The 19,155-nt window shown below is 50.5% G+C and overlaps 1 protein-coding gene across 2 annotated transcripts in view; it reads right to left on the bottom strand.

Moving 5' to 3' along the window:
- The window catches only part of SIN3B (SIN3 transcription regulator family member B), a 49,460-nt gene extending 37,384 nt beyond the window's left edge, over positions 1 to 12,076 (bottom strand). The window contains exons 1-3 of one of the 2 annotated variants that reach the window (XM_032170051.2): positions 11,943 to 12,076; positions 11,586 to 11,692; positions 9,836 to 9,989 (exon numbers count right to left, since the gene is read on the bottom strand). In XM_032170051.2, the coding sequence (XP_032025942.1) occupies positions 9,836 to 9,989; positions 11,586 to 11,692; positions 11,943 to 12,053 (372 nt within the window). In that variant the 5' untranslated portion in view covers positions 12,054 to 12,076. The remainder of the gene's footprint in view (positions 1 to 9,835; positions 9,990 to 11,585; positions 11,693 to 11,942) is intronic. The other variant, XM_032170052.2, reaches the window with a different exon arrangement.
- Positions 12,077 to 19,155: the final 7,079 nt, after the last annotated feature.

The following is a 19,155-nucleotide window of genomic DNA, read 5'->3' as shown; positions in this document are numbered from 1 at the left end:
AACAAGTTCAATGAGCACCTTCCATTTGGAAAACTTCACACTCAGGAGAAATGTACAAAGTGGATGTTTAAGCCTCTGCAGCGCCAAGTGCTAGGCTGCGTATTAATAGAGAAGTCTCCCACGCCTTCTGCAATCTGTTTCAGCAAGATTGCTTTCACGTTGGAAAGGCACCTGCTGCCAGAAGTGATGCCAAGATAGGATATTTAAGATGGGGACCCTGGAGGTTAGAGGCGACCCAAAGTCCAGGTTGTTGGGGACTTCAAGGGACATGACATTTTTGGTGCTAAGCCCCAGGCTAATCGCAACGAGCTGCATTGGTCGCTTGGGAGAAAAGACAGGCCCTCAACACCCACCAAGAATGCCCTCTATGCGTGTACTTTTCAGCCGATATGAGCAAAAATAGAAAACAAGCTTGCCTCCCTCCCATGTTGTGGTGGGACAGGACCACTCCCCCAAAGGAGGAGCTGTTGTTTCTAAACCAGAATTATGCTGCACCATCCCCAGCCCACAAGGGCTGGGTCTCCAGCCAGTCAGGATTCCTCCAGCCTGGCTAAGGTTTTTGCTTGGATAACCCCTGCTTGGTGAGTCCTAGAGAACGCTCTTTCACCAAACTAAAATTACGCCACCTCCCAGCACTCCTGCATTTTTCTCCGCGGCCTGTCACCACCTTATGGATCATGTATTTTACTCATTGCACTGTCTGCCAGTCCCTGACTAGACGGTGGACTCCATGAGGGTGGGGGTCTTGATCAGGGCTGTATCTCCAGTGCCTGGAACAGTGTGAGAAACAGAGTGGGCTTCACCCACTGTTGGGGATGATCAGGTGAATGGATGAAGGGACACACAGACTTCACTGTTTCCACTGCCCTGCGATGCCTAACACTGCACGTGACCCAAACGCTGACCCTGAGAATCTACTGGGACAGGCAAGGCCAGGAACATCACTGCCGTCTTGTACTGAAACAGGTACCTCTGCTGGGCACAGGCACCATCAGCAAGGTGAGTGCATCCATCAGCTCAGGCTGCCACAGCGAGGTACCCCAGACTGGCTGGAACAACAGAAGTTAGTAGTTCTCAGTTCTGGAGGCCAGGAGGCCAAGGTCAACGTGCCAGGAGGTTTGGTTTTCTCTGAGGCCTCTCTCCTTGGCTTGCAGACGGCCACTGTGTCCTCATGTGGTCGTTTCTCTATGCACACATGTCCCTGATATGTGTCCCAATCTCCTCTTCTTATAAGGACACCAATCAGACTGGATTAGAGCCCACCCTAATGGCCTCATTTAAATCACCTCTTCAAAGGCTCCATCTCCAAATACAGTCACGTTCTGAGGCGCTGGGGCTAGGGTTAAAATACATGAATTTGGGGTGGAATGTGGGGTGGGGGGATGACACTATTCTGCCCACAACAATGGGTACAGAGACAATTCTAGAAAGCCACAGCTGAGAAGAGCAGAAATACAAAACGCAGAGCAGCCACGATTCTAAAACAATTTCTCCTCGGTGGCAGGATTTGTTCTTTTTGTTTTGAGATGGAGTCTTGCTCTGTCTCCCAGGCTGGAGTGCAGTGGTACGATCCCGGCTCACTGCAACTTTTGCCTCCTGGGTTCAAGTGATTCTCCTGAGTAGCTGGGATCACAGGTGCCACGTGACCACGCCGGCTAATTTTTGTATTTTTAGTACAGATGGGGTTTCACCATGTTGGCCAGGCTGGTCTCGCCTGACCTCAAGTGATCTGCCCACCTTGGCCTCCCAAAGTGCTGAGATTACAGCCATAAAACATTGCGCCCGGTCAGTGGCGGGGTTTGTTGTAAGATTCTCTGGGGATGTCCGCGATGATTCTCCCTTCTCAGGCTCACAGGGGGCTGCGTCTGTTTCTCCACAGTGCACAAGTTTGATGGCAGAAGGGGTCGGAACGAGCCGGGTGTGGGTATGTAGAGAAGCAGCATGGAGCCAAGGTCTGTTTCAGAGGCAGCTGTAGGCTCACTATGAGCCCCCCACCATTCCAAGGAGGCATTTCCAAGCTCCGCATGCACCCTCTGATCCCCTAAAGTGTGCCACTATGACAAAATGGGGAACCACGCTCTAGACCAGGGCTTGGCAAAAAGAGCCAGATGGGACGGTACAGCCACTGCGAGGGACAGTGTGGCAGTTACCTCAACAGGTTGACCATGGAATTATTACTACATATGACCCAGTAATCCCACTCCCAAGTCTATACCCAAGAGAACTGAAAACAGGTGCTCAGGCCAGGCATAGTGGCTCAGGCCAGGCGCAGTGGCTCACACCTGTAATTCTAGGACTTTGGGAGGTTGAGGTGGACAGATCACTTGAAGTCAGGAGTTTGAGACCAGCCTGGCCAACATCGCAAAACCCCATCTCCACTAAAAATACAAAAATTAGCCAGGTGTGGTGGTGTGCACCTGTAGTCCCAGCTACTTGGGAGGCTGAGGAGGAAGAATTGCTTGAACCCAGGAGGCGGGGGTTGCGGTAAGCCGAGAATGCACCACTGCACTCCAGCCCGGGAAACAAGAGCAAAACCCCATTTCAAAAAAAAAAAAAAAAAGCCAGGCGCAGTGACTCACGCCTGTAATCTCAGCACTTTGGGAGGCCAAGGCTGGCGGGTCACGAGGTCAGGAGTTCAAGACTAGCCTGGCCAACATGGTGAAACCCTATCTCTACTAAAAATGCAAAAAAATTAGCTGGGCGTGGTGGTGGGAGCTTATAATCCCGGCTACTCGGGAGGCTGAAGCAGGAGAATTGCTTGAACATGAGAGGCAGAGGTTTTAGTGAGCTGAGACCCCACCACTGCACTCCAGCCTGGGCGACAGAGTGAGACTCTGTCTCAAAAAAGAAAAGAGGTGTTCCAACACATCCTTACACATGAATGTTCGTTGCAGCACTACACACAGCCAAAAGGTGGAAACAGGCCAAACATCCATCAACAGAAGAGTGGGCACGCGAAATGCAGTCCCACCATACAGTGGAGGAAGGAAGCACTGATATCAGCTCCGATGTGAATGACCCCGGAAAACACGATGCTGAGTGAGAAGCCAGACACCAACAGCCACACAGTGTATGACCCCACTGATATGAAATGTCCACACGGGCAAATCCATAAAGACAGGAAGCAGACTCATGGTTGCCAGGGGCTTGGGGGAGAGGAGAATCAAGAGGTTCAGGGTTTGATCTTGGGGTGATGTTAATGTTCTAGAATTAGTGGTGATGGTTGTACAGTATTGTGACTATACTAACACTTTAAAATGATGATGAATTTTATGTTATGTGAACAGTATCACAATATGAAACATTTTTAAAAATTTAATCCTTTGAAAATGTAAAAATCACAACCAATCACACCGAGCCAGGCTGGCTTTGGCCTCCAAGCTGCCATTTGCCGACTGTGCTGCTCTAAACCACCCAGCACAAGCCCAGTTTTCTCTTTCTCTTCTGGCGCCTCCTTTCTCCCTGTGCCCTGGGTGGCCTCATCAGGCAGAGTTCGAACTGCCTCCCACACCATGACAACTATCGTGCGTGGCCGACACGTCCATCTGAGCATCCACACACAGCCCCACCTGGGTACTGATTAACAGAGCCTCAAATGGCAGGCACCTTACAGACACAGAGCAGCCCCCAACTGCCTTGGCCTTATGCACCTCAGCAGGGGCCCACACTTCTACCCAGAGAATCAGGCAGCCTGAGATCACCCCAGACTTCTCACTGTCACTGACACCCCCGCTCCTGATCTACATCATCATCCACTCTGCCCCCATCACATGGGAACCCCCTCTGGTCCTTGTCACCAGTCACTCTGTCCCCATCACTCAGGGCACGGCTCTGGTCCTTATCACTATCCACTCCGTCCCCATCACTCGGGGGATCCCTCTCCAGTCCTTGTTACCATCCACTCTGTCCTCATCACTGTCTACTCAGTCCCCATCAGTTGGGGACTGTCTCTGGTCCTTGTCACCATCCACTCTGTCCCCATCACTCAGAGGCCTTCTCTACTCCTTGTTACCATTCATTCTGTCCTCATCACGTGGGGATTGTCTCTGGTCCTTGTCACCATCCTCTCTGTCCCCATCACTTGGAACCCTCTCTGGTCCTTGTCACCATCCACTCTGTTTCCATCACTGTCTACCCTGCCTCCATCACTTGGGGCCCCTCCCTGGTCTCCCAGGGGCCTCCTGACCCCTCATTCTCAGCACAGCAGCAGAACCACCTCCCAGAACCATCCGGTGATTCTCACACTCCTGGCTCCCTCTCCCCCTTCTATCCTTCAGCTCCTGACCCTGCCGTTCTCTTTGGCTGTTCCTCAAGCACACCCACTCACTCTCACCTCAGGCCATCACTCCCCACCAGGAACAGTCCCTCATGAAACAGATCCTGCCCACAGCACCTTCTCCCACCCTTCCCTGGCCTGCTCCATCCTCTCTCTGCCCCCTCCCACGCGCCGCCCACATCTGCCCATCTGTTTCTCATCGGAACCCCCACCTCGACTGTGCAGGAACCCTGAGAGCAGGGCCTCTGAACAAATCCCAGGGCCTGGCTCGGAGAAGGGGTCACCGCCTGCTCCATGAGCCAAGAAGATACAAACACAAGAATTGACCTGTTGACAAACGGCGGGACCTCCCCCAGAGAGTAGCCAGGGGGCTCCCTTTGAATGTTGAGGGGCTGCTTATGTTAGGAGCTGCACATTAAGGGGTTATCTCTGTCTCTGTCCAAGCCGGTTGTCATCTTCCACGAGGCAGGGTCTGCCCTGAAGAGGACCCACTAGCTGAGAGTGGCCACATTCCCACCAGTGTCCAGTTTCTCATTCCTGCACCATGCACTGCTCCCTGGCAATGTTCCAGAAGGTGGATACAGTCATGAACAAGACAGTGGAGGGCCCACCTCTCCTTAAGGACCGTCAACCAAGGAAGGAAAACCAACAAGAAACAATGCATTCCAAACTTCTTTTCCTAGCTGTTTTGAAATATATAACCCAGGGTGGCGTAAGAAAGCCACAGGGTAGGGACTAGGGGGGCTCTCTGTGGAGGTGACATTACAACCAAGGCCTGAATTACCAGACAGGAAATGATGCTGACTCAGGAGGCCGAGGCGAGGCTCCAGTAAGAAGCTGTTCCTTCCTCCAAGTTCCCCAGGTCGTCACTGGCCACACACCACGGCCTGTGTCTGTCTTCCCCTTTAGACTCATGTTCCCAACCTGAGCAACTCCGCCACCCAGGGGACACTCGGCAACACGGGAGACACTTTAGGTTATCACATCTAGAAGCATCTGGTGGGTGGAGGCCAGGGAGGCTGCTCAAACACCCTTCAGTGTGCAGGACGGCACCTCGCCATAAAGAACAGTCTGGCCCCCAAAGCTGAAGACACCCTGTGCCAAAGGCTGCCCGAGGTTGGGACTCTCTTATTCACCTTCCTTAGCACATATGGGCCACTCCCTACTTGTCAGTAGCTGGCAGGCTTTGTGATAAAATTGGGGGGGAAAACAAGATACTTCAAAACAGTCAAACTAGAAAAACTAAGAGACAGAGAATACTCGCCAGGCGTGGTGGGTCACACCTGTAATCCCAAAACTTCGGGAGGCCAAGGCAGGAGGATCACTTGAGTCCAGTCTGGACCACATGGTGAAACCCTGTCTCTATTTTAAAAATGTAAAAAAGGCCAGGCACAGTGGCTAACGCCTGTAATCCCAACACTTTGGGAGGCTGAGGTGGGCGATCACTTGAAGTCAGGGGTTCGAGACCAGCCTGGCCAACATGGTGAAAACCTGTCTCTACTAAAAATACAAAAATTAGCTGGGTGTGGTGGCACATGCCTGTAATCGCAGCTACTTGGGAGGCTGAGGCAGGAGAATGACTTGAACCTCAGAGGCGGAGGTTGCAGTGAGCTGAGATCCCGCCATTGTACTAGAGCCTAGGTGACAGTGAAACAGTGTCTCAAAAAAATAAAATAATTCAATTAAACTAAAGTAAAAAAAAAAAAAAAGAACTTTGGGAGGCCGAGGTGGGCAGATCATGAGGTCGGGGGATTTCAAAACCAGCCTGACCAACACGGTGAAATCTCATCTCTACTAAAAATACAAAAATTAGCTGACAGTGGTGGCAGGCACCTGTAATCCCAGCTACTCAGGAGGCTGAGGCAGAAGAATCACTTGAACCCAGGAAGCAGAGGATGCAGTGAGCCAAGATCGTGCCATTGCACTCCAGCCTGGGCAACACAGCGTGACTCTGTCTCAAAAAAAAAAAAGATGGCCAGGTGCAGTGACTCATGCCTGTAATCCCAGCACTTTGGGAGGCCGAGACGGGCAGATCACGTGAGGTCAGGAGTTCAAGACCAGCCTGACCAACGTGGAGAAACCCTGTCTCTACTAAAAATACAAAATTAGTCAGGCGCAGTGGCGCATGCCTGTAATCCCAGTTACTCAGGAGGCTGAGGCAGGAGAATCGCTTGAACTGGGGAGGCAGAGGATGCGGTGAGTCGAGACTGTGTCATTGCACTCCAGCATGGGTAAAGAGCGAAACTCTGTCACAAAAAAAAAAAAAGAAAAAGAAAAGAAAGAAAAAAAGAATATCACCAGGGCCTCTGTGTGTGGGAAACCCTGTAAGGCTTTCAGACGATGGCCTCTCAAAGGACTCCAGGGAGCCGAAAGCTCAAAGGACTCCTGAAGCCACGGGAGTCATGGCCTGGACCTGGGACATCTCTCATGTGTCTGTCCTGAAGCCACACAAACAACAGCCCAGACTGCTGGGAAGCAGGGCTGGAAACCTGAAAGCACCTGCGTCAATATCAACTGGAAGCCAGTGGGCTCCCAGGGGCCCCGAAGAGAACAAACCTCTACACCTAAGCCTGGAAATGACTGTTCCCAGGCTGCAGCAAGATGACCAAGGCCCTGCTGAGTAGCTACTAAGTGAAAGTTCTTTTCAAGCGTTTCCCCAAGTCGATGGGTCTGCACCGTCATCGTCACCTAAGCCACCTACGAGGAGACAAGACTGCCAGCCCTCCACGGTTGGGGACCCGCGGCTACTTAAAGGAAGAGCCAACTTCAAATACAACCACAGTGTGGTGCCTGTCGAGATCTAGCCCTGAAAGCCAAGTTACTCCACGGGCAGGGACTCTGCAGAAAGGCAATTTCCACATGCAGGACGCACAGTTCACATCTTTTCACTCTGGCTCTTTCTGAGTGAGTGACAGGAACGAGACCCAGAGTTTCCACAGTGTTCAGGCTCTGCAAAGTGCTCTGGTGGATGCTGCTATTGCAATGAGCTTGGCTTTCTCCTGCAGTCATGACTGTTCCAGAGATCAATCTTGCTAAGGCTTTTATGGTCTCAGACACAAGCAGTACATCTGGATCCTGGGCTTCATTTGCAAACAGGAAATGGAAGGCTCTTCGGAGTTCAGTGGCCACACGCTTCCAAGTTCCCCTTTAAAGCTGAGACTCAGCCGGGTGCGGTGGCTCACACCTGTAATCTCAGCACTTTGGGAGGCAGAGGCGGGCGAATCATGGGGTCAGGAGTTCGAGACCGGCCTGACCAACATGGTGAAACCATCTCCACTAAAAATACAAAAAAATTAGCCGGGCATGATGAAGCACACCTGTAATCCCAGCTACTCAGGACGCTGAGGCAGGAGAATCTCTTGAACCCAGGAGGCGGAGGTTGCAGGGAGCCGAGATTGCACCACTGCACTCCAGCCTGGGCGACAGAGCGAGACTCCGTCACAAAAAAGGAAAAAAAAAACCTGAGACTCGCTCCTTGGCTTTCAGGAGATAACAGGCTGACGGCAGAGAGGGTCTTGCACAGAGAAGCAGCAGAATTTTTTTTTTTTTTTTGAGAAGGAGTCTTGCTCTGTCACCCAGGCTACAGTGCAGTGGCACAATCTCTGCTCACTGCAACCTCCGCCTCCCAGGTTCAAGCAATTCTCCTGCCTCAGCCTCCCAAGTAGCTGGGATTACAGGCATGCTCCACTGCACCTGGCTAATTTTTGTACTTTTAGTAGAGACAGGGTTTCACCACGTTGGCCAGGCTGGTCTCGAACTCCTGACCTTGTAATCTACCCATCTCAGCCTCCCAAAGTGCTGGGATTACAGGCGTGAGCCAGTGCACCTGGCCGAGAAGCAGCAGAATTGACACACACCTTGCACACGGAATTAATACAAAAGCACTGCCACATTACCCTTTGCTGTTCTCTTTCCAACTGACTGCAGAGTGTCAGATCCCTAATTGATTGGACACTCTACCATCTCTTCCATCAAAGGAGACCTACCAAGTGCTTCCAGCAGTAGATTCTGACACTCCCTGCTAAAACTCTCGGGGCGAGGACTGGAGGAGGTTGGGAGAGCTGGTCCACTTACACCGGTGGTTCTCAACAGGGGCACTTTTGCCCCCCAGGGAGACACCTGGCAATGTCTGGAGACATTTCTGGCTGTCAGAACTGAGTGAAGGTCTGGTGGGTGCACGCTAGGGATCCTGCTAAACATTCCACAATGCACTGGGAAGCCCCCAACAGCAAAGAATTATGCCTTAAACGGCAATAGTGTTGAGGTGGAAAAAATGACAATGGTCATCTTATAAAAGGAAATCTTAAGTAGGCTTTCTTTTTCTCAGAGGCACTGGTAAGCTCAAGCATGAAGAGACCACAGAGATAGAAGGGGCAGTGAGCCAGGCACAGTGGCTCACTCCTGTAATCCCAGCACTGTGGGAGGCCAAGGTGGGCACATCGCTTGAGGCCAGGAGATCGAGACCAGCCTGGGCAACATAGCGAGACCCTGTCGCTACAAAAAAATAAATAATAAATTAGCTGGCCATGGTGTGCATGCCTGTAGTCCTAGCTACTTAGGAGGCTGAGACGGGAGGATCATTTGAGCCCAGGAGGTTGAGGCTGCAGTGAGCTATGATGGCACCACTGCACTCCAGCCTGGGCAACAGAGTGAGACCCTGTCTTAAAAAAAAAAAAAAAAAAAGGAGGCTGGGCATGGTGGCTCACGCCTATAATCCTAGCACTTTGGGAGACTGAAGCAGGCAGATCACTTGAGGTCAGCAGTTCAAGAACAGCCTGGCCAACATGAAGAAACCCCATCTCTACTAAAAATACAAAAATTAGCTGAGCATGGTGGTGCACACCTGTAATCCCAGCTACTCGGGAGGCTGAGGCAGGAGAATCACTTGAACCTGGGAGGCGGAGATTATGCCACTGAGCTGAGATTGCGCCACTGAGCTGAGATTGCGCCACTGCACTCCAGCCTGGGTGACAGAGCCAGACTCCATCTCAAAAAAAAAAAAAAAAAAAAAAAAAAAGGAGGGGCAGCACCTATCACCCAAGAAAGGGACCAAAGCAAGGCCAGGAGTCCCAAATGAGCTAATGATCCTATCAACAATTAAATGAAACACAGCCACCATAGAAGTGGCTCCTCACACACCATCTCGACCACTTTATTTTGTAGGTGGTACTGGGAGTGATCAGAGGCAGACAAGGACATGCTCAAATACAAGGGCAAGCCTGCCTGGTACGCTCGCTGGGAAAGCCTCAAGCCAAGACCTCAGCAACTGCTGAGGTGGTTATTTAGACTTCACACAAAATTCTGCGTTAGGAGGATACCTCCCTGACATCCATTCTTGATTTAAATCTTCCAAACAGATCAATTTGGGAGGCAGAGGCTGCTTGTGTAGGTGTTTCCATATCTATTTTGATTTGTGCTAGAAGCAATGAGCACGTCTAGAAAAAGAACAGATCTTAAGTGGCTTTCTAGCAATGATACAAGAGAGACACGTGGCCCAACCTGAGTAGCAAGACATACTCGGTGAAGGCTGAGATCACCCGAACCACTGTAGTAGCATACCTGGCTTGTCAGAGGCGACTGTATGTTTAACTTGCCATTCTTGGGAATGTCTATTCTATATCCGAGGGGAAGAAAAGCGTTGAATCCAACAATGAGGTCAGGGTGCTCGTGGAAGAGCTGCGAGACACGTCTGATGACTCCAGGAGTATCGATGCTAGAAGAAACAGCGGAAGTGGGCAAAGGGTCTTGGGAAGTAAATGAAAAATGTAATCTATTCCCCACTCCCTTGATACTGCCACATAAAAACCTTCTCAACAGCCAACAAAAGAACCTAAAATGTGACCCACCAGGCACAGTGGCTCATGCCTGTAATCCCAGCACTTTAGGAGGCCGAGGCAGGCAGATCACCTGAGGTCAGGAGTTCGAGACCAACCTGGTCAACATGGTGAAACCCTGTCTGTACTAAAAATACAAAAATGAGCTTGGCGTGGTGGTGCGTGCCTGCAGTCCCAGCTACTCAGGAGGCAGAGGCAAAAGAATCACTTGCACCAGGGAGGCGGAGGCTGCAGTGAACCCAGATCACACCACTGCACTCCAGCCTGGGCGACAGCGCGAAAATCCAATTCCAAAAAAAAAAAAAAAGTGCCCCCATGTGATAGCATCTGTACACCATGATCTATCTCCTGACTGGCTAGGCCTGAGCTCCCTGTTCCCTCCTGGTGAGAACCAGAGAATACTAACATCGCTCAGCTCCCCCAAAACACTCCAAGAATGGGTACTCGGTTCTGAAAATGTCAGGAGAGCCAACCGCAAGGCCTGGACTCCAAGAAATGGCAGGAGGCCAAAGTCCTCTAAGCAATGTGAAAAATTCCCTCATTTTATAACAGATAGAGATGACTATGACACAGGTTTCCATCTGAGCAAACAACAGCAATGCATAAATACCAATGGTACTGCCAAGAATGGGAAATGTGTAAGAAAAATAGGAGGGGAGAGATAGGGTCTCCCTTCTGGCTGCATCGCAGCCCAGCCCTTAGCACTGGGCTCCTGGAAGGAAACCAGGCCAGCCTCACCATGTTTCCTAAGAGGGGGCAGCAGTATGGTAAGGATGTGACCTCCAGGAATCTGAGTCAGAGGGTCTGAGTTCTAGTGACACCTCTGCCGTTTAGGTGGGTCCCTTACCCACTCCAAGCCTCAGTGAGCCTCCCATAAAAACAAGGGCATGATCCCAAGGTTTGCCATCTATCTATAATCCTCCTTGATTCTCGGCCTGCAAAATCAGCTCGTGTGTTTTAAACGTTTTCTGTGTGCCAGCTCACTTACTAAGCATTTTATGCGTCTTACTTCCAAGCAGGCCTGGGACCACAGTGAGCCCAGAGAAGCATCTTGAGGACAAGATTAAAGGGGAAGAGGATGCCAAAAATTTCAATCATCAAGACAAATAACATTTTACAGCGCTTGAAAATAAAAATCAAAATGGGTCCCACCAAATCTTTCATGAACAAAACTAATTTAAAAATCAACATATTAAATCAAGGCAGGATTTGACTCTATGAGTGTGCACGGCCTCGCCCTCCCTGCCTCCCCCCAGATCCCTGTCCTGCTTCCAGGAATCCCCACAAAGCTCCACAAAGTGGGTACTACCCATTTCCATTTTTGTTACGAGAAGGAGCTAGGGCTCTGAGAGATTCGACAACCTGCGCAAGGTCACCCGGCTAAGGGGGCAGCCTGGAGAGGGGAGGTCTCACCCCGCTAGGCCCGATTCCGGCCCAGGGGGGTCCCCCGAGGTGGAGAGGGGCCCCGCTGGTACCTCTGGCTTTTGAACTCCTTCATGATCTCCAGGAAGCCGTTGTAGGTGGCAGGGTCGCTGCCAAAGCGGATCTTCACCTGGTCCAGATAGGTGAGGGCGTCTTCTACCTGCAGAGAGGGAGAGGGTCCCGGTGGGCCCGGGCCGCGGGAGGAGGGGACGAGGGGCCGGGGTCCCTGAGGGGAAGGGGATGGGCTGGGCCTTCGGAAGGCCGAGGGGAGAGGTGAGGGGTGAGGGGTCCGGGGCAGTGCAGAGGGGAGGCCGAGGCGGGGCTGGGGCCGGGCGGGGCCTGGGTGAGGGGCGCCCGCCTGCGGGGTCCAGAGGATGGGGTCCCTGAGGGAGGGCGGGGACGCCACTCACGTGCACCGGCAGCTTCTCGTGGCCCGCGGAGCCCGAGCGACCCCAGCGGGCGCCGCTCAGCCCCCGGCCCGCGGGGCCGCCGCCACCGCTGCCACCACCAGCGTGCGCCATGTCCGAAGTCGGAGCTGCGCCCCGCCCCGCCCCCGCCCGAGGGCCTGCCGCGCATGCGCAGCCTCCGCCTTTGGAGGCGGGGTTTGATGACGTTGAGGGGCGGTGCTCTTTGAGGGACTCTTCTAAAGATCTCCTTAAGCTAGGTATTACAATTAATGATTTATATAGCAGGGGTAGGCGAGCCAAGACCCGCCGCCTACTTTGTCCGGCCCCGCAAGCTCAGAATTACTTTTACATGTTTACATAGCTGGGGGAAAAAGCCAAAGGAGAAGAATAGTCTATGACCTGTGAAAAGTTTGTGAAATTCACATTTGAGGGTCTCTGAATAAAGTTTTATTGGCACACAGACACGCCCACGCGTTTACCTAGCTTCTCTGCCTGCTTTTGCCTTACAACAGAGTAGGTAGTTGCTAAAGATCCTACAGATCTGCAGAACCTGAAGTATTTACGATCTGGCCTTTTATGGAAAAAGTTTGTTGGCCCCTGCTTTATAGAGTTGACGGGACAATGAGGTATGAGCACCCAGCGCCCTAATATAGGGCCTTGCGTGGTGAATTTTTGCTAAATGGCCTTTAAGTTAGTCCTACTCCTCCCATCTTCACTTCCCTATCCTTGGCCCCGTCACTTCCCATCTGGACCAGTTTAGGAGGCTCCTAACTCTGGTACTTTCTTTTTCTCTTTTTTTTTTTTTTGAGACAGAGTCTCGCTCTGTCACCCAGGCTGGAGTGCAGTGGCGCGATCTCTACTCACTGCAAGCTCCGCCTCCCGGGTTCACGCCATTCTCCTGCCTCAGCCTCCTGAGTAGCTGGGACTACAGGCGCCCGCCACCACGCCCGGCTAATTTTTTGTACTTTTAGTGCCACCGCACCCGGCCCTAACTCTGGTACTTTCTCAGCCCTGATACTATCAAGAACTCTAGGCTGGGGATGGTGGCTCACGCCTGTAATCCCAGCACTTTGGGAGGCCGAGGCGGACGGATCACGAGGTCGGGAGATAGAGACCATCGTGGCTAACACGGTGCAACCCCGTCTCTACCAAAAATACAAAAAATTAGCCAGGCCTTGAAAAAAAGAAAAAGAAAATGAAAAAATTGGCTGGGCGCCGTGGCTCACGCCTGTAATCCCAGCAGTTTGGGACGCCGAGACGGGCAGATCACCTGAGGTCTGGAGTTGGAGACTAGCCTGACCAACGTGGAGAAACCCCATCTCTACTAAAAATACAAAATTAGCCGGGCTTTGTGGCGCATGCCTGTAATCCCAGCTACTCGGGAGGCTGAGGCAAGAGAATTGCTTGAACCCTGGAGGCGGAGGTTGCAGTGAGCCGAGATCACGCCATTGCACTCCAGCCTGGGCAACAAGAGCATAAACTGTGTCTCAAAAAATTAATTAATTAATTAAATAATAAAATGAAAAAATTAGCTGGGCATGATGGTGCACACGTTTAGTCCCAGCTACTCGGGAGGCTGAGGCAGGAGGATTGCTTATGCCCAAGAGTTCAAGGCTGCAGTGAGCCATGATCTTGCCACTGCACTCCAGCTTGGGAAGCATGGCAATGCTTTTTTTTGTTTTTTTTTAAAGAGCATCTCGTCTCTTAAAAAAAACAAACAAACAGAAAAACAAAAAACTCCACTCTTTCCACCACTGCTTCCAAACCTCCAAGATCTTCCTATTTCTAATGAGATGAAATCTAAGCACCTACGTTGCAGGCTGTCAGAATTGGTCCTTAGGAACCTTTTCCTGCAGGATTTTCCAAGCAAACTGCCAGCCTCTGTGCAGAACTTCACACCATTGCCTGACCAACCTGGCTGCTTCCTGGCCCCAAGCATTGGCACTCACCATTTCCTTTGCCAGAAGTACTGTCATGCCTCTTTGTTATTCAGAAAACACCTATACATCCTTCTAAACGCAGCCCAAATATCCCTTTCCCTCAGGAAGCTTTCCCAGTCCCCTTCTATGTCTCCCCTCAGTCCCTTGTATTTCATATTTGTTTTGTGTCCATCTCTAATACAAATCCCTGACACAGCCTCTCAGTCAGCGTTCATCAAATAAATGAACATTCAATTAATGACCAAGTGCTTTCTCTTTTTGTAAGTGAAGAGGTGCAGGAAAGTTGAGAGTAAATTGGCATCGAATGCATCATTTACCAGGCACCTTGCTAAGTGTCAGGAATAGAATGGTAAAAAGGAACGCAAATTTGGCCATTAAGAGCTTTTAGTCTTTCAGGATAGACAGGAATCTAGTAATCACACAAATGTAATGTTTCACATGTAACAAATACTTTAAAGAGAAGGTATACATGTAACAGTTCCTAAATTTCTGTTGCTATGGCTGTGTAACAAATGAGCCCTTGACAATCCCAGCACTTTGGGAGGCCAAGGTGGGGGGATGCCTTAAGGCCAGGAGTTTGAGACCAGCCCAGGCAACATAGCAAAATCCCATCTCTACAAAAACATTAAAAAGAAAGAAAAATGGAGAGAAAAAATAAAAACATTGTAAGGTCTGGGCTTTCTGTAAAAGAAAATAAAAAGCAGCTCAAGACTTAGAAGCTTCAAATGACAACAACATTCATGGGGCAAGTGGCTCACGGCTATAATCCCAGCACTTTGGGAGGCAGAGGTGGGTGGATCACATGAGGCCAGGAGTTCAAGACCAGCCTGGACAAGATGGTGAAACCCCATCTCTACTAAAAATACAATAATTAGCCAGGTGTGGTGGCATACAGCTGTAATCCCAGCTCCTTGGGAGGTTGAGGCGTGAGTATCGCTTGAACCCAGAAGGCGGAGGTTGCAATGAGCTGAGATTGCACCACTGCACTCCAGCCTGGGGAACAGAGCAAGACCCTGTCTTGAAGAAAAAAAAGGAAGTCATTCATTTTACTCTTCAATCTGCAATTTGGGCAGGCTTGGGAGGAATAACTCAACCTTGGCATCAGCTGAGTGGCTCAAAGTCTGGGGGCTGGAATCACCTGAATGTTTGCTCACACATATATGTGTCAGTTGCTACAGGCTACAGGCTGAGACCCTTGCTGGGGCCGTTGCTTGGAACACATACATGTGGTCTCCTTGCAGCCTGAGCTTCTTCACAACTATCATTCTAAGAACAAGTGAGCATGTGAGCCAGGTGGGAATCATATCATCTTTTCTTTTTCTTCTTCCTCTTCCTCTTCTTCTTCCTCTTCTCCTTCTCCTTCTCCTTCTCCTTCTCCTTCTCCTTCTCCTTCTCCTTCTCCTTCTTCTTCTGGAGATGGCAGGGGTTGGGGTGGGACTCGGGGTCTCAGGCTGGCCCAGGCTGGCCTCAAACTCCTGGATTCAAAGGATCCTCCCACGTCAATCTGTTGAGTAGCTGGGACTACAGGCTTGCACCACTGCACCCAGCTCCCATATTACCTTTTCTCACCCAGACTCGGAAGTCACGCAGAATCATTTCCATTGCATTCTTTCCATAGAGACTGTTACAAAGTTTTTCCTAAATTCAAGAGGAGGGCAAATGGCCAAGAGTATCATGTGGGACAGGAAATATGCTGTGGCTATTTTTGGAAAATACCACCTGTTACCTAGGGAAACTTAACCCAGTCTTGCAGGGGATGAGGGAGGCTTCCCGGAGGAGGTGGTATTCTAGCTGAGATCTGAAGAATACATAGGCATTCATTGTGAGAAAAATCATGAACAGCTGTGATTTTTGAGGTGGGAGACAGCATGGTACATTTCAAGAGTTTTTTTTTTTTTTTTAAAGACGAGTTTCCCAGGCTCAGACAGGGAGGGGAAGAAAGAGAGTACAAGATAATCCCAGAGCAGCCACAGGAGCGGAACACACAGCACCTTATGCACTGAGTTCAGGCTTTAGCATTCCTGCTGGTGGAAACCATCCAAGGGCTTTGAGCAGAGGAGCTGCAAGTTCAGGTTTGCATTTGAAAGTGATCACTCTGGCTGCTCTGCAGGAAAGTGATTGGAGGGGAGCCAGGCAGGGTGGAGGGAGGCTGTTTCATCATTTAGGCAAAGGACGATGGTGGCTTAGACAGGATGGGAGCAGTGGAAGTAGAGAGCAGTGGGTGGAAGGGAGTGGTATTTAGAAAGTAAAGCATGGGAGATTCGTGGCTCCCAGCCAGGAAGAGCAGCGAAGGCAGACTGAACACTTTGCAGCCACCAGATGTCCGGACAGTCTGTTTCTTACCAAAGCCTCCCAGGGTTACAGGAAATGGGTCCTGATCCAGACCCCCCAGAGAGGGTTTTTGGATTTCACGCAAGAAAGAATTCAGGGCGAGTCTGTAAAGTGAAAGCAAGTTTATAAGGAAAATAAAGGAACAAAGAATGGCTACTCCATAGACAGAGCAGCCCCGAGGGCCACTTATTCCCCATTTTTGTGATTTATTTCTTGATAATATGCTAAACAAGGGGTGGATTATTCATGCCTCCTCTTTTTAGACCATAAAGGGTAACTTCCTGACATTGCCATGGTATTTGTAAACTGTCATGGTGCTGGTGGGAGTGTAGCAGTGAGGACCACCAGAGGTCACTCACCTGGCCATTTTGATGTTGGTGGATTTTGGCCAGCTTCTTTACTGCAGGCTGTTTTATCAGCACGGTCTTTATGATCCGTATCTTGTGCTGACCTCCTACCTCATTCTGTGACTAAGAATGCTTTAACCATCTGGGAATGCAGCACAGTAGGTCTTAGCCTTATTTTAGCCAGCCCGTATTCAAGTTGGGGTTCCTCTGGTTCAAACACCTCCGACACTGTTACGGGAAAGTGGTCCCCATGAGGGTTCTTGGATCTCACGTAAGAAAGAATTCAGGGCCAGTCCATACAGTAAACTGAAAGCAAGTTTATTAGGAAAGTAAAGGACTAAAGAATGGCTACTCCATAGACAGAGCAGCCCCGAGGGCTGCTGGTTGCCCTTTTTTTTAGACCGAGTCTCGCTCTATCACCCAGGCTGGAGTGCAGTGGTGCGATCTTGGCTCACTGCAAGCTCCGCCTCCTGGGTTCACGCCATTCTCCTGCCTCAGCCTTCTGAGTAGCTGGGACTACAGGCGCCCGCCACCATGCCCGGCGAATCTTTTTGTATTTTTAGTAGAGACAGGGTTTCACCTTGTTAGCCAGGATGGTCTCGATCTCCTGACCTCGTGATCTGCCCACCTTGGCCTCCCAAAGTGCTGGGATTACAGGCGTGAGCCACCGCACCTGGCTGCCCATTTTAATGGTTATTTCCTTTTGAGACAAAATCTTACTCTGTCACCCAGGCTGGAGTGCAGTGGCGCGATTGCAGCTCACTGCAACCTCCGCCTTCCAGGTTCAAGTGTTTCTCCTACCTCAGCCTCCCGAGTAGCTGGGATTACAGGTGTGTGCCACCATGCCTGGCTAATTTTTGTATTTTTAGTAGTAGAGACGGGGGTCTCATCGTGTTGGCCAGGCTGGTCTCAAACTCCTGACCTCAAATGATCTATCCACCAAAGCCTCCCAAAGTATTGAGATTACAGGCATGAGCCACCATGCCTGGCCAGTTATTTCTTGATGATATGCTCATCAAGGGGTGGATTATTTATGCCTCCCCTTTTTAGACCATATAGGGTAACTTCCTGATATTGCCATGGCATTTGTAAACTGTCATGGCGCCGGTAGGAGTATAGCAATGAGGATGACCAGAGGCCACTCTCGTCTCCATCTTGGTTTTGGCTGGCTTCTTTACTGCAGACTATTTTATCAGCAAGGATTTTTTTGTTTGTTTGTTTTTGTTTTTGTTTTTTTGTTTGTTTGTTTTAGACAAAGTTTCACTCTTGTTACTCAGGCTGGAGTGCAATGGTGCAATCTCAGCTCACTGCAACTCCCCCTCCCAGTTCAAGCGATTCTCCTGCCTCAGCGTCCCGAATAGCTGGGATTACAGGCGTGCACCACCACGCCTGGCTAATTTTGCATTTTTAGTAGAGACGGGGTTTCTCCATGTTGGTCAGGCTGGTTTTGAACTCCCGATCTCAGGTGATCCACCCACCTCAGCCTCCCAAAGTGTTGGGATTACAGGCGTGAGCCACTGCACCCGGCCAGCAAGGTCTTTGTGACCCGTATCTTGTGCCGACCTCCTAACTCATCCTGTGACTTAGAATGCCCTAACCATCTGGGAATGCAGCCCAGTAGGTCTCAGCCTTATTTTACCCAGCCCCTATTCAAGATGTTGTTGCTCTGGTTCAAATGCCTCTGACACCAGCAACCTATTAGTCATCGTCCTTGAAGGCCAACAGAGTTGTCCCACAGTGTACCCCTCCCCCCAAGGAGTGTGGCTTCTACTCAAATTTGTTTTCTCTCAAATGATCAGCAAAGGCCCTCTTTCATTTGGGGAAGAGGAAACTGTTACCTAAAAGGGGTCCTCATCGAGACCCGGAGAGAGTTCTCGGACCTCGTGCAAGAAAGAATTCTGGACAAGTCCATAAAGTGAAAGCAAGTTTAAGAAAGTAAAGGAGGCCAGGTGGCTCACGCCTGTAATTCCAGCACTTTGGGAGATGAAGGCAGGCGGATCGCTTTTTCTCCACAAAAAAAAAAAAAAAAAAAAAAATTAGCCTGGCGTGGTGGTGTACGTCTGCAGTCCCAGCTACCTGGGAGGCTGAGGCGGGAGAATTGCTTGAGTCCAGGAAGTCGAGGCTGCAGTGAGCCATGGTCATGCCACTGCACTCCAGCCTGGGAAACAGAGCAAGATTCTGTCTCAAAAAAAAAAAGAAAAAAGGCTAGGCGCCGTGGCTCATGCCTGTAATCCCAACACTTTGGGAGACCGAGGCAGGCAGATCACCTGAGTTCAGGGGCTCAAGACCAGCCTGGTCAAGATGGTGAAACCTCTTCTCAACTAAAAATACAAAAATAAGCTGGGCGTGGTGGTGGACGCCTGTAATCCCAGCTACTCGGGAGGTTGAGGCAGGAGAATCACTTGAACCTGGGAGGCGGGGGTTGCAGTGAGCCGAGATCGCACCATTGCGCTCTAGCCTGGGTGACCAGAGCAAAACTGCGTCTCAAAAAATAAAAATAAATTTTAAAAATGAAGAAAAAGAAAGTAAAGGAATAAAAGAATGGCTACTCCATAGGCAGAGCAGTGATATGGGCTGCTCGATTGCATATACTTACAG

Source organism: Hylobates moloch, unplaced genomic scaffold (genome assembly GCF_009828535.3).
Source record: "Hylobates moloch isolate HMO894 unplaced genomic scaffold, HMol_V3 SCAFFOLD_12, whole genome shotgun sequence".
Taxonomy (NCBI): Eukaryota; Metazoa; Chordata; class Mammalia; order Primates; family Hylobatidae; genus Hylobates; species Hylobates moloch.
Note: the sequence above shows the minus strand (reverse complement) of the source record. Positions and strands in the feature narration are given on the sequence as shown.